The sequence below is a fragment of the Amphiprion ocellaris genome, chromosome 7 (genome assembly GCF_022539595.1).
Source record: "Amphiprion ocellaris isolate individual 3 ecotype Okinawa chromosome 7, ASM2253959v1, whole genome shotgun sequence".
Lineage (NCBI taxonomy): Eukaryota > Metazoa > Chordata > Actinopteri > Pomacentridae > Amphiprion > Amphiprion ocellaris.
The window spans coordinates 27,359,525-27,372,991 of NC_072772.1; the positions used below are offsets into that span (position 1 = coordinate 27,359,525).

At 40.7% G+C, this 13,467-nt stretch overlaps 1 protein-coding gene across 1 annotated transcript; it reads right to left on the reverse strand.

Annotated features, from left to right (window-relative positions):
- Positions 1–2,818: 2,818 nt before the first annotated feature.
- Positions 2,819–3,892, reverse strand: LOC111568208 (odorant receptor 131-2-like). Its single transcript, XM_055012427.1, has one exon. It carries the CDS (start codon positions 3,719–3,721, stop codon positions 2,819–2,821), a length of 903 nt encoding a protein of 300 aa, XP_054868402.1. The 5' UTR covers positions 3,722–3,892.
- Between the last annotated feature and the right edge of the window lie 9,575 nt (positions 3,893–13,467).

A 13,467-nucleotide genomic window follows, 5' to 3' on the forward strand; every position in this document is an offset into this window, starting at 1 on the left:
TTGATCATGACACCGCGTTGTATATATTGGCCAAATTTGAGGTGTCTAGTAGTTAACCCCTGGGAGGAGTTTGCTCTCGAAAATGAAAAAAATCTGCAGAATTTGTCCAATTAATTCAAAATGGCGGACTTCCTGTTGTGTTTAGGGAATGGCTCCAAGAGACTTTTTTGTGTGTCCTGATGTGCTCTATATGCCTCCCAAATTTTGTGGATGTAGGTGAAATGTGCTGCAGGGCTATTTGTTAAAAATACTGCAGGGGACGCTATAGCACATGCAGTGCTGAGATGCATACAGTGTTTTTCCTTTAACCAATGGTGATGTGTGTGGTAATTTTGGTGAAGTTTTGATCATTCTTAAGCTGTCAAACGCACATTGTTTGTCATATCAACTTTGTGTTGCCACGGCAACAGCGTTTTATGAAAGGTCAAAATTTTCACACTGTGGCATGGTCATGGTGTGAAGACTCAGTTGACCAATTTTCAGAATGATATGACAAAATTTAGGGCAATGGGATGGGCAAATGTAATGCCCAAACATCCTGTTACCAGTTGGTGGCGCTATTACTGCTTCAAAATTTTTGAGTTTGGATGTCTTCAGACTGGACCTGGTGTTCAGCACATGAAGTTTGGGGCCGATAGGATCTTGTACAGCTGAGATATTAGCACTTGAATTTTCATGGCAAAACATCAAAATTCACCGCTCCGCCACAGACACGGCCTTTGATGACAACTCACCATTTTTTCTGTGATTCATCATCAGTGTGTTCAGGCTTATGTCACCAGGTTTGAGGGGAATCTGGCAAACGGGCTGACAACAGTCTATCAAAGTGTTAAAAATGTCAAATGTCCTGATACCACAAAGTTATGACTGTGAATGAATATTACTCTATGCATGTCATCAGGGCAGGTGTCTGATCAAACATGTAAGGTTTGAGGCAGATAGGAGCATGTACAGGAGAGTTAGAACATATTTCCTGTTTCATGGCGAAGGATCAAAGTTAAGAGGATCGCCATGGCCACACCTTTTAGCTTTGGAGGAAGATTTTCATAATTTTTTATCAGGAATGTCTGTTGTACGTACCAACCAAATTTCAGGTCTCTAAGACTTACCCCCTAGGAGGAGTTCATCACAAAATTTTCACAGTTAACGCAAGATATCAGACTTCCTGTGGGGTATGGAGCATGGCTGTCACTGACTTTTTTTGTGCGTCCTGATGTGCTGCATATGCTTACAAAATTTTGTAGCTGTAGATTTAATCGTCCTACCAGTTGGTCTAATGACCAATTTTTCAACCCTGTAGGGGGCGCTATGGAGCCATTTTGGCACACACATGCACAAGTTCCACAAAATATCAAATTTTTCGCCAGTCCTGATGTGATGTTCATTTAGTGAGTTCTAAATGAACTCACTAAAGAACAGAATATTATGTTAACCTTTGGCTTTCAGTGCCAGAGTCCTTCTGCAGGTTTAACCATTTGCAAGGTTCAACTGTCAAACATTGAGACGTTTACGTTAAATTTTTCTACAGTGTTTCATAAAATTGTCAACTTCAACTGTAAAAGGCTAAAAATGTGTTTCATCGTTTCGCATTTTAGGTTTTAGTACATTACAAATGAACAGATTGAGTGTGCTTTTAAAAAAAGCAAACAGCCTCATGCAAACATATTGTGTCGGTTCAACAACCTGTGCTGCTTGTTGTTGCCCATCTACCTCTGGTCAAAGTATTTCGCTAAAAACCCAGAAGGTAACCTCATGGTGAATTCAAGGCCCTCAGTGTGACTGAAACTGTGTATTGTGACTGCAGCTGTGATTTCATTTCATCACATCAAATTCAGAATCCTGTTTAAAGTTTTTCAGGTCTCTTATAGAGCTCTGCATTTTCACACTTGCATGACAAAGTTACATCAACCAGCATGACTCACTGACTGTTCCTCACTCCAAGATAAAGAAAAAGAGAGAAAGTATTTTTCAATTCTCTCATATTAGATTTAAGATGTATCTAAACAGCAGTTCAATACCAACTTGCTTAGCTTTGCCTTTGTTGAAGTTGTATCTTATTTATGTTTTCTGTTCTTAGCGTATTTCTGCATATCATGTCTATTGTTTAGCCTTTTACAGACAAATACTATCTCTTTAAATGTGCTTCACAAATGAACTTCAGTTCAAAACTCTACAGATTTAACTCTCCTGCCTGTATATTGTATCAGAAAATGCTTTCATTATATATATTTGACTGCATGGTAAAGGTATAATAATTGTAAGTAAAGTGCTGTTTAAAAGCCAGTTTACTGCACAGTCATTTCTGGGGGAGCACAAGAGGAAGACCTTTGCAATTTGCCGCACAGCAGCGAGGAATTCTGGGTCACAAAGGGTGACCCCTGTGCACACAGTAACGAACAGTGTTGTCTTAAATCTCACACGAGAGGACACATTGTTCAAGAAGATGGATTAATAAATAATACACATCCAGTACATACAGTATAGAGGCTTTTATTCTCATTTCTCATTGTAACAAGTAATATTTGTTGAAATTAGTTTTAAATATTTGTACAATCACACAGCAATGAGAGCAGCAAGGACTGTTAATTAAAAACAATGCTGGGATGAAAAGGAAATGCACAGAGAACTGAGCAGCATAATCATCACATAATCACACACATGCTCATGAACAGCAAATGTCTGTATAAACATTAAAGATTCTGTACAATTATTTTTGCTAATGTGAAAGGATCAAATGACTCATTTTAGTTGCATTAAAATAAGAGTATAATATAGTGTAAGGCAGAGACGTATGTACAGTGTTATTTTTGCAGCAACCTCATCTCTTGTGCAGCCCACAGAGAGCATTATACTTCAGAGCCCGAAAGAACATCTCATCCCTGAGGCCATAAATGACAGGACTCAGACATCGTGGCGAAAGATAGAAAGTCACATAATTAAAGTACCTGATGTTAATAAATAACAAAATATTAATCTGAAGGACAGCAGCCTCTATAAATGGGCACCAAAACTGGATGAGGCAGAGAAGCAGCTGGCAAGCATGAAGAATCACAGTTCTGAGGCCTTTATTTGTTGACTTTTTGTTCTCTCCTGATGCAGCTTTGGCCACTTTCATTATTTCAGTGTAAGAGAAAACAATGAGGATGCACATGACCAAGAAATAGAACTGACTTATAGCCGATCTCAGATGACCCTGCCATGTTTGCAAAATGAATGCCTGCACAATGCAGAGCCCTCTCTGGGTGAAGTGGCTGTGGGACGCTAATGCAAAGAAAATGGAGAGAATAACAAAGCCAGGTACAAAGCCAAGGCCGTGGATGACGTAGATCCAGTGCAGAGTCTTGTGTGTGGAGCACAACTCTGCATGTCTCAGAGGCATACAAATGGCAACATATCTCTCCAGAGTCATTGCTGTCAGAGTTAAAGGGGTGACAAATGTGCACAAAGAAAAAGCTAAATACAAAATTATACACAACCACATCTGCATGAAAATTCCAAAGTAGCTGCATATGAGCAGGATGTTGGTCAGTAATAAAAACAGACAATCAGACAGCAGTGTAGTAGCAAATAAGATGTAGCGCATAGTCGTGTAGAAGTATTCCTTCATTAAAAAAGTTGTGATCAGAAAGATGTTGATGAAAAGAAAACATGAGACCAAAACTTGAACAAAAATGACCTGAGAGTTGATCCTCCTCACGGACAGCGAGCTGTTGGACGCCATCTGTTTCTCTGCAAATGTTCAAGTGTTTTAGACAATTCATACACAGATCCACAATTCAACAATCCATCTAGAACTACAAGCACAGCGACAAGACTCTAGCAGCATATGACATTAATCTGCAACACATTAACAAGTGAAAGGACACAAGAGACTGAGTTTACCGAAACATCCATGTAGCAACACAACTGTGACACAAACATGAACGCCTTCTGCTACTTCTGTGCAGCAATCGGAAAGAGAGTTGAGTGTCAATACTTTATTGGGGCAACTGTTACACACTGGGGATACACCACGTGTCTTTTCAGTAAAGTTTGCAACAGAAATGCAATTAGATAGCAAAAATAACTTTCATATATGTCTACATCTGCTTTTATCTGGATCAAACTGCCACAGTGTGCAAACACACACAAATATACAGTCATACAAAAGTTCACTGGTAAATACACTTGAATTTTCAGATGACTTACGAAAGATTTACGAAAGAACCAAAATGCATGGGAAGTCAAGGCTGCCATACATGATATACATGGTCTTTACAAGTGTATGTAAACTGTTGTTTCAACTGTATGTCTGTCTGTGATAATAGCAAAGGTAAGTCTTTGTAAATTGCAACATCTGCATCGCCATTGCACTCGAAAGTGTTACAACATACAAAAACATATCGCTTTTGCAGACATATTCTTAAATCATGAGCTACAAAACACCTTTTTCCAGTGTGTAGAGGAGCTCGGTATATTATTGTGAAACACCTACACAAGTTTTACTTTACTGCAGTCATGTGACACTTTGCTGCTGGTAATTAGGGTCCGAGCACCGAATGGTGCGAAGACCCTATTGTAATGCAAGGAATTACTATTAAGGTCCGAGCACTGATGGTGCGGAGGACTCTATTGAAACCCTAGGGTTTATTAGGGTTCGAGCACCGAATGGTGTGAAGACCCTATTGGAATGCTAGATTTTCTTATTATTATTAGGGTCCGAGCACCGAATGGTGTGAAGACCCTATTGGAATGCAAGATATTATTATTTTACCGCCAAATGAATCGTGTTTTTGAGGGCCTAAACATGCTCCAATTCGCGTGAAAATTTCCAGATGGACCACAACTGGTGAAAAATTTTATATTTTGTAGGACTTGTGGAGGTGTGTGGCAAAATGACTCCATAGCACCCCCTACAAAATTTTAAAATGTGGCATTAGCCCAACTGGGAGGACATTTCATCTACAGCTACAAACTTTGGAAGGCATATGCAGCACATCAGGAAAAACAAAAAAATCAATGACAACCATGCTCTAAACCCAACACAAAGTGCCTCATCTTGCGTTAACTATAAATTACTGTGATATTTTGGTGACAAACTCCTCCTAGGGGGTAAGTTCAACAGACCTGAAATTTGGTCAGTACATACAGTAGGCCTTCCTGATCAAAAGCTATAAAAAGGTTCCTGAAAAGCTGAAAGACATGGCCATGGCGGCCCCCGAAACTTTGATCCTTCGCCATGAAACAGGAAATGCTGTCTGATTCGTATGTACATGCTCCAATCTGCCTGAAACTGCATAAGTATGATCAGAGACCTGTCCTGATGACATCCATATGGTGTTATTCATTCACAGTCATAGCGCCACCTTATGGTATCAGAAAATTTGAAATTTTTTACACTGTGATGGACTGTTGTCAGCCCATTTGTCAGATTTACCTCAAATGTGGTGACATAAGCCTAAAGATGTTGATGATGATTCACAGTGAAAATGGTGACTTGTCATCAAAAGGCATGTCTGTGGCGGCGTGGCGAATTTTGATGTTTCACCGTGAAAATTTAAGCATTCATATCTCAGCTGCAAAAGATCCTACCTGCCCCAAACTTCATGTGCTGGACACCAGGACGAGTCTGAAGACATCCACACTCAGAAATGTGGAAATAATCATAGCGCCACCTATTGACAACAGGACATTTAGGCATTACATTTCCCCGTCCCATTGCCCTAAGCTTTGTCATATCATTCTGAAAATTGGTCAGCGGAGGCTTCACCCTATGACAGTGACATAGTGTAAAGATTTTGACTTTTGATACAATCCTGTTGCCATGGCAACAAGTTGTTGACATGACAAAGTACTTTTTGACAGGTTACGAATGCTCGACAGCTCACCAAAATTACCACATACATCGCCATCGACCCAAGGAAGAACACTATATGTATCTCAGCACTGGATGTGATATAGCGCCCCCTGCAGCATTTTTAATGAATAGCCCCCGCAACACGCTTCATCTACATCAACAAAATTTGGCAGGCATATAGAGCACAGCAGGACGCACAAAAAAGCCTCTTGGAGCCATGCCCTAAACCCAACAGGAAGTCCGCCATCTTGAACTCCTCCTAGGGGGTAACTCCAAGAGACCTCAGATGTTACCAGTATGTACAACAGGTATTTGTGATCAAAAGTTATGAGGGCGTGGCCATGGCAGCCTTCTGAATTTTGATGCTTTGCCATTAAACATCAACTGCTGTGTAACTATCCTCTGCATGCTCCAATCTGCCTGAAACTTTACATGTGTGATCAGAGTCTGGTCCTGATAACATCCATAGAACAATATACAGTCACAGTCATAGCACCACCTGGTGGATGGACAGGATGTGCTACATAACTAGTTGGTACATGCTGCAATCTGCCTGAAACTTTACATATGTGATCAAAGTCCAACACTCATCGCATCCATTGGCCAAAATACACTATCGGGTGCAGCACCACCTGGTGGACATGCTTGGATTCGCCAACCCGCAAGGATGCAACAACCCGTTCAACGCTGCTTGCAGCTTTAATATTACTGTTATCTTCTGGATCTGCTTTATCATATGCAACTGTAGAGGCTGTGTTGTTATGTTCTGGACTCAACCACAATTTTTAAAGATCTATGTAAGCAATAAGCAAATGCTAGTACACTGAAGTTGGCCAGCTTTGGACAGACTAACACGATGCAGCAAACCTCTTCAGTTTTGACCATTGTTTTACACGGTTTTGCAAGATGATTAAAGCAACCATACGATAGCATATTGTAGCAAGAGTTAACAAACACCACCTGTGATTAAATGACATCATATTTATCATTTAAAAGTCAATTGAGGGTGCAAAATATTAAAAATTTGGGTGCAGTTCCTGCTTTTTCCCATAGACTCTGGCCTTGCATTAACTGTGCAAATAGGAACTGAAGCAGATTCAGTCAGATCTCATGACCAGTGACAAATGATCACTAAATGCCTGCCTTCTCTGTCAGATATAACACAAATAATCCAAATGGGGTAAATAATTGAAAATAGTAATATTTTTCAAGTAAAAATGCAAGGACATTTGGAAGACAAATTTGAAGGCTCCAAGGAAACTAGCAGCCTTATTGGTGAGTTTATTTTTTGCATTCAGTCACGGTGATGCAGTCGAACAGGAAAAATCACACACCATCAAACAATTTGCAATGAGTCTGTGTGAATAATGTTATTTATGTACTGTATTCAAAGGATTCAAAGGCTTTATCATCATATGCTCCAGTAAACAAGGTACCAGTGCTCTTAGATTCTTAAAAAAGTGTGTCTCTCGCCACTGTTTTCAGAAGCCACTCATCACTCGCAACCACACTGAGGTGGACAAATGTAAGATATACAAAAACGTGCAAAAAGTGTATGTGCAAATGTGTTCATCAGTGTTACCCATACTATGGGTACTGAATTTCAGTTGCTTAGAAGATGGTACTTTTTCATTATCATCTGTATAGAAACTGTTGTTTTGACTGTGGGATGTCAGAAACAAGTAGAGAGGGCATTCATCAGAGAAAATCCAGTTCCCCTAGCCTTTTGGAGTCAGAGTTTGGTACTTCTTTGCGAAATCCAGTCTCTTCTGTTTTTGCAATTTGGTGAGTCACGAGGTACATTGCCTCTAGCAAGCTTTCAGACCCAATGTTTCTGTTAAATAACGATGCACAGTGCTCTTAGAAACATCTTCTCCAAGATTTTTCAGCCTCTGACTGAGTCGCCAGCATGACTGGTGTCTTCTACCCTTGGCCTTTATCATCAGATCCTTGGCTCCTGCAGTTTGGCCAAATGGACCTCCTGAGTCTTTGTTTACCTTTACACCAATTTCTGCACCCAGCAGATATTTCTGCCAAGAGCTTGAACGACCTGCTGATGAGTTTTTTTGTCAGAACGTAATGGTGAACCCAGGCAGAGAACACACAGACTCACGGCTGGATCAGGTGGAAAAAACTGAGTTCTTTTTAATACAAATTATGTGCAACTGGAAGAACTAAAGGGGAGTGAGTGAATGAAACTAAGAGCGAAATCAAAGTGTAACCGAAGCCAGGAATAATCTAACTAAGGAACTCACTACGGGCTGGGAGGGGACGGGCAGGCTACCGGAGACCAGCGGTCCAGGCTTGTTGTCCGCTGGCATCGGCGAGCGATGGAGAGTGGTTGTGGCGGTCCAGGAGATCCAGAGGCTGGGCAGCGGGGACATGCAGAGGCAGGCAGGGACAGAGACGCCTCCTCCTCCAGAGGAGAGAGTAGGTTCTGGTTTTCTGGTTGACAGGAGTTACTGGGAACCCGGGCAGCACGGCCAGCGGAGACTGCAGGCACAGGAGACAAAGCTTAGAACACGGTTTGCAGGTGAACACGAGCAATATTGTGCTGAGGCCAAACTAACTGCTTAGAGCTGAAGCAACCATCTGGCAGGGTAGACGAGGTGAGGAGGAGGGGATCAGGTGGGAGCTGAGGCAGGGACTGAGGAGGGGGCCATGACATTTTCCTGCATTTCAGAGAGGAATGGCCTGTGCTTGAATCTCAGACTCTGAAAGAGTAGCTCTTCCACCTTTTCTCTTGGCCATGGTAACGACGTTTCCAAATTTGGTTGCAAGTGTCATGCATTTTGGTCAAGCAAGAAATTTATATACTGGGACCTCACAGTTTGATCAGACAAACAACCAAACAGTACCTGCTGCTGGTGTTATTATCCATCCATCCATTATCTATACACCGCTTAATCCTCACTAGGGTCATGGGGGGGCTGGAGTCTATCCCAGCTGACTCGGGCGAAGGCAGGGGACACCCTAGACAGATCGCCAGTCTGTCACAGGGCTACATACAAAGACAAACAATCACTCTCACATTCACACCTACGGGCAATTTAGAATGATCAATTAACCTCAGCATATTTTTGGACTGTGGGAGGAAGCCGGAGAACCCGGAGAAAACCCACGCATGCACAGGGAGAACATGCAAACTCCATGCAGAAAGATCCCGGGAAAGCCGGGACGCGAACCAGGGATCTTCTCGCTGCCAGGCGAAAGTGCTAACCACTACGCCACTGTGCAGCCCGCTGCTGGTGTTAATTGATGTCTAATAGTTTCTAATGGGACAGATATGTTGTTTTACTTTGAATTATGGCTTGAATCCACTGGAAGGATGAGCAACATTCTTCCAACTGATATTTCCTTGTGTGCTGTTTTGAGGATGGTGATGGAGATGCTTTCTAACATGTCAGTCCAAAATCTCCCTTCAAAAAGCACTCAAGCTCCCAGTTTAGCTATATTATCTTATATTGATGAAACTTATGTATCTCTTAGGTAGTTTGTTGTGCAGTTAAACTTTAGTTTGTTGTCTGGTTTATGCAGCACAAGTTAACACAAAGATCTCAAGAGGGATCATTGCACTGATGGTGTCATTCTGTTATCGTGGTTTGTTTTTCTCTGTGTTCTTTTAGACTCCAAACAGGACAGTGATGCTAACGAGCCGATCATCACTATTCTCTTATGGCTGATAAACTCCTATGAAACTCATTAAAGAGATGGTTAATTGGTTCATTAATTATTTATACTGTCTCCTGTTGATTTCTGCTCTGATTGCCGGTGAGTGATGCAACAGGTCAAAACAAAACTTTCAGTTGGAAAACTATTGATTTCTCTTCGAGAATCAAAACTATGGCAAACACATGTACAATGAAATGTAATCATTTTATACTCTTCTACTTGTTTTTGATGGAATAACGCCATCAGAACAAACCATCATGTAACATATTGTTCTTTCCTATAACCTAATGAGTGTAGTTGCTCATCTATCGCATTAGATAGAATAACACAGTGTATTTATGTGATATTTCTGTGTTTGTGGCAGCAAACAGCAGCAGGTTTGACATCTGTTAAAACACCTAAACTTGTGGATTTCTGATGTTCTATTGGTCACATACCATGTAACTACAACCGTTGTTTTCCTCCATGTTTCCTCGCTCTGAACTTTCTATGAAAAGCAAACTACCTCTTAGAAATCTTGACATAAAGCCCCCTAACTGGGTCAAATACTGTAAAACAACAAAACAGGTTCAAAAAGCAAGAATCTCTAATTTTACTGACTGAAGCAAAGATGACAGACAACAAGTGATACAGCCAAGGCGTCCCAGCTGGACAAAAAATTGTGCTAGAAAGCACTGAGAAATACTTGTCCTAATGCTGTTTGGGGGGGATTTTGTGTCTGTATTTCAAAGAAAAGGAAAAAAGGCCACAGTAGATTTACAAAAGGCTTGGCAATGTGTAGGCAAAGAGAAATCACTCCCCAAACCATTGTTAAACCTGCTGCTTTGGCATGTAAAGCACTGAATAATCATTAATATCAATATAGCGCTAAAATCAAGTCATTTTTTTATACAACAGGTGGGATATGTCACATGTTTGTACTACAGATTTTTAATGTTTAAGATGGCTTCTCTTTGTGTTTGGCAGAAGTCTGAGGAAGAACCTTGTGCTAGAACCATTACAGCAAATAAAGCTCTTTAAAAGGAGCTATTTGTGTGTGCAGATGTTTCTACTTTCAACTCCGCCAAAATCATCTCTGACATTTGAGAAATGTGCAACAAGATGTATAATTTAACTGGTGGCATTGTTGTGGAAATTCTACATCAAGTAAATTCACTATGAGCGAGTTTCCGCCTTAGTTATTTATTGCAATAAATTATACATATGCATCAGGGACCCTTGCCTTCCAGATGGTTTTGTCAAACTGCAACAAACCATCAGCTCACAGTTAATATATGAAATATGCAAAATGATAAGATACTTGGTGTCAGTAATAACATATAATAAAACCTACATATATATATATGTGTGTGTGTGTGTGTGTGTGTGTGTGTGTGTGTGCCACCTATTAAAGTGTTGGTTTTTTTTAGTATTAAGAATATTAGATTTCAGTTGCACGTGTTTTCAAAAACAAATTTTAATGAGTGTTTTCACTTTGCTCTGCACTAGATGACTATGTGTTGTTTTCCCAGAGTCCTTTGCATTAAGACCCCAGTGCAGAGGCCTCACTTGACGACTGAGAAAGCAGCGCTGTTGTTGTTGTGAATGTAGCCTGAAGGAACCAACTTGTTAAACGGTGTTAAAGAATCTTATGTACAATTGTGTGTGAATGTTGGAAAATGCAGAGAACAGCACCACCGGTATCGTAAATCTGACAAAAAGGAATGTGGCCCTGGTGGTTTGTGCTTTTGTTCTTGTTTTTGCACACAGAATAAAGTCAACTGAATAGAACTGCAATGTAATTAATGCATTACTGTTTGTATCTGTATGAACCTGTTTATACAGACACACATATATATCATCATAAAGACAAGTAATAATTGAGTGTTCCTACTTATTTATTTTATTTTTATAACTTTGCACATTCATCAACTTCTAATAGTTCATAGTAAGAAAAGTATTCATAAGAAAGTATTACACTGTTTTTCATCAGATAATGTTTTCTTTAGTGTTATGATGAAGACGATGATGATGATAATTAGCCAGTTGTCTGTATTCCTATGTGTAACAATAAACTCCAGTGAAACTAATTAAAAATGATGCTTAATGGCATCTATTAATTATTTAAATGCTGCTCTGTTGACTGGCCGTTAATGAGTATTCAATTCAATTCAATTCAATTTTATTTATATAGCGCCAATTACAGTCAAATTGTCTCGAGACGCTTTACAGAACCCATATGCCTGACCCCCAGAGCAAGCCAAAAGGCGACAGTGGCAAGGAAAACACCCTTTTAACAGGGAAAAAAACCTCGAGCAGAACCCGGCTCTAATGTGGGGGGACCCATCTGCCTGCTGGCCGGGCGGGTTGAGAGGGACAGAAGAGGTAGAGAGGTAGAGATAGAGGGGTAGAGATAGAGATAGAGGGATACAGATAGAGGGGTAGAGATAGAGAGGTGGGGGGGTGGGACACAAGGACCATAAAACACAGCCACACATCTGAAGCATCCAGCATCCAGCTCTGGGACCAGGGACACTCGGAGAAAGGACACAGAAAGAAACAGAGTGAATGTAATGCAATAATGGTATATATAGTAAATACATAGGTAGTTAGAGAAGGGCTCAGTGCATCCAGAGAGGTTCCCCAGCAGCCTAGGCCTATAGCAGCATAACTAGGGGCAAACTAAAGGGACGTCAAGAGGGGAAGTCAGTTGTGCAAATGAAAACACCAGCTCACCCCGTCAGGGTCACCCAGTCAGCCCTAACTATAAGCTTTGTCGAAAAGGAAGGTTTTAAGCCTGGTCTTAAAAATAGAGAGGGTGTCCGCCTCCCGAACCCAAACTGGGAGCTGGTTCCACAGGAGAGGTGCCTGATAACTGAAGGCTCTGCCTCCCATTCTACTTTTAGAGATTCTAGGAACAACAAGTAAGCCTGCAGTCTGAGAGCGAAGAGTTCTGCTAGGGTAATATGGTACTATCAGGTCTTTAAGATATGATGGAGATTGGTTGTTAAGAGCTTTATATGTCAAAAGAAGGATTTTGAATTCTATTCTAGATTTAACAGGAAGCCAATGAAGAGAAACCAATATAGGAGAAATATGATCTCTCTTGCTAACTCCCGTCAGTACTCTGGCTGCAGCGTTTTGGATCAGCTGTAGATGTTTCAGAGAGCTATTGGGACAACCTGATAATAAGGAATTACAGTAGTCAAGCCTAGAAGTAACAAATGCATGGACTACTTTTTCTGCATCACTCTGAGACAGGATGTTCCTGATTTTCACAATATTTCTCAGGTGGAAAAAGGAAGTCCTACAGATTTGTTTTATGTGCGAGTTAAAGGACATGTCCTGGTCAAAGATGACACCGAGGTTCCTCACAGTAGTACTGGAGGCCAATGTAATGCCATCCAGAGTAACTATATGCTTTGAAAGCAATTCTCTAAGATGTTTGGGGCCAAATACAATGACTTCAGTCTTGTCTGAATTTAGTAGTAAGAAATTATAGGTCATCCAGGTCTTTATGTCCTTAAGACAATCTTGCAGTCTAGCTAGCTGATTAGTTTCATTTGGCTTCATAGATAAATACAATTGAGTGTCGTCAGCATAACAATGGAAATTAATACAGTGCTTCCTAATAATGTTGCCTAAGGGAAGCATGTATAATGTGAACAGTATTGGTCCTAAGACAGAACCCTGAGGAACTCCATGATTAACCCTAGTATGCTCAGAAGAGTCATTGTTGACATGCACAAACTGGAACCTGTCTGATAAGTAGGATTTAAACCAGTCCAGTGCTGTCCCTTTAATGCCAATAGAATGTTCTAGTCGCTGTAATAAAAGTTTGTGGTCGATTGTATCGAATGCTGCACTAAGGTCCAACAGAATAAGTATAGAGACCAGTCCATTATCTGACGCTATGAGAAGGTCATTAGTAACTTTCACCAGAGCTGTTTCTGTGCTATGATGCACTCTGAAGCCTGACT

What these genes read in the sequence shown, in the direction of transcription:
- LOC111568208 (XM_055012427.1), bottom strand. Translation starts at nt 3,721, where the DNA reads ATGGCGTCCAACAGCTCGCTGTCCGTGAGGAGGATCAACTCTCAGGTC.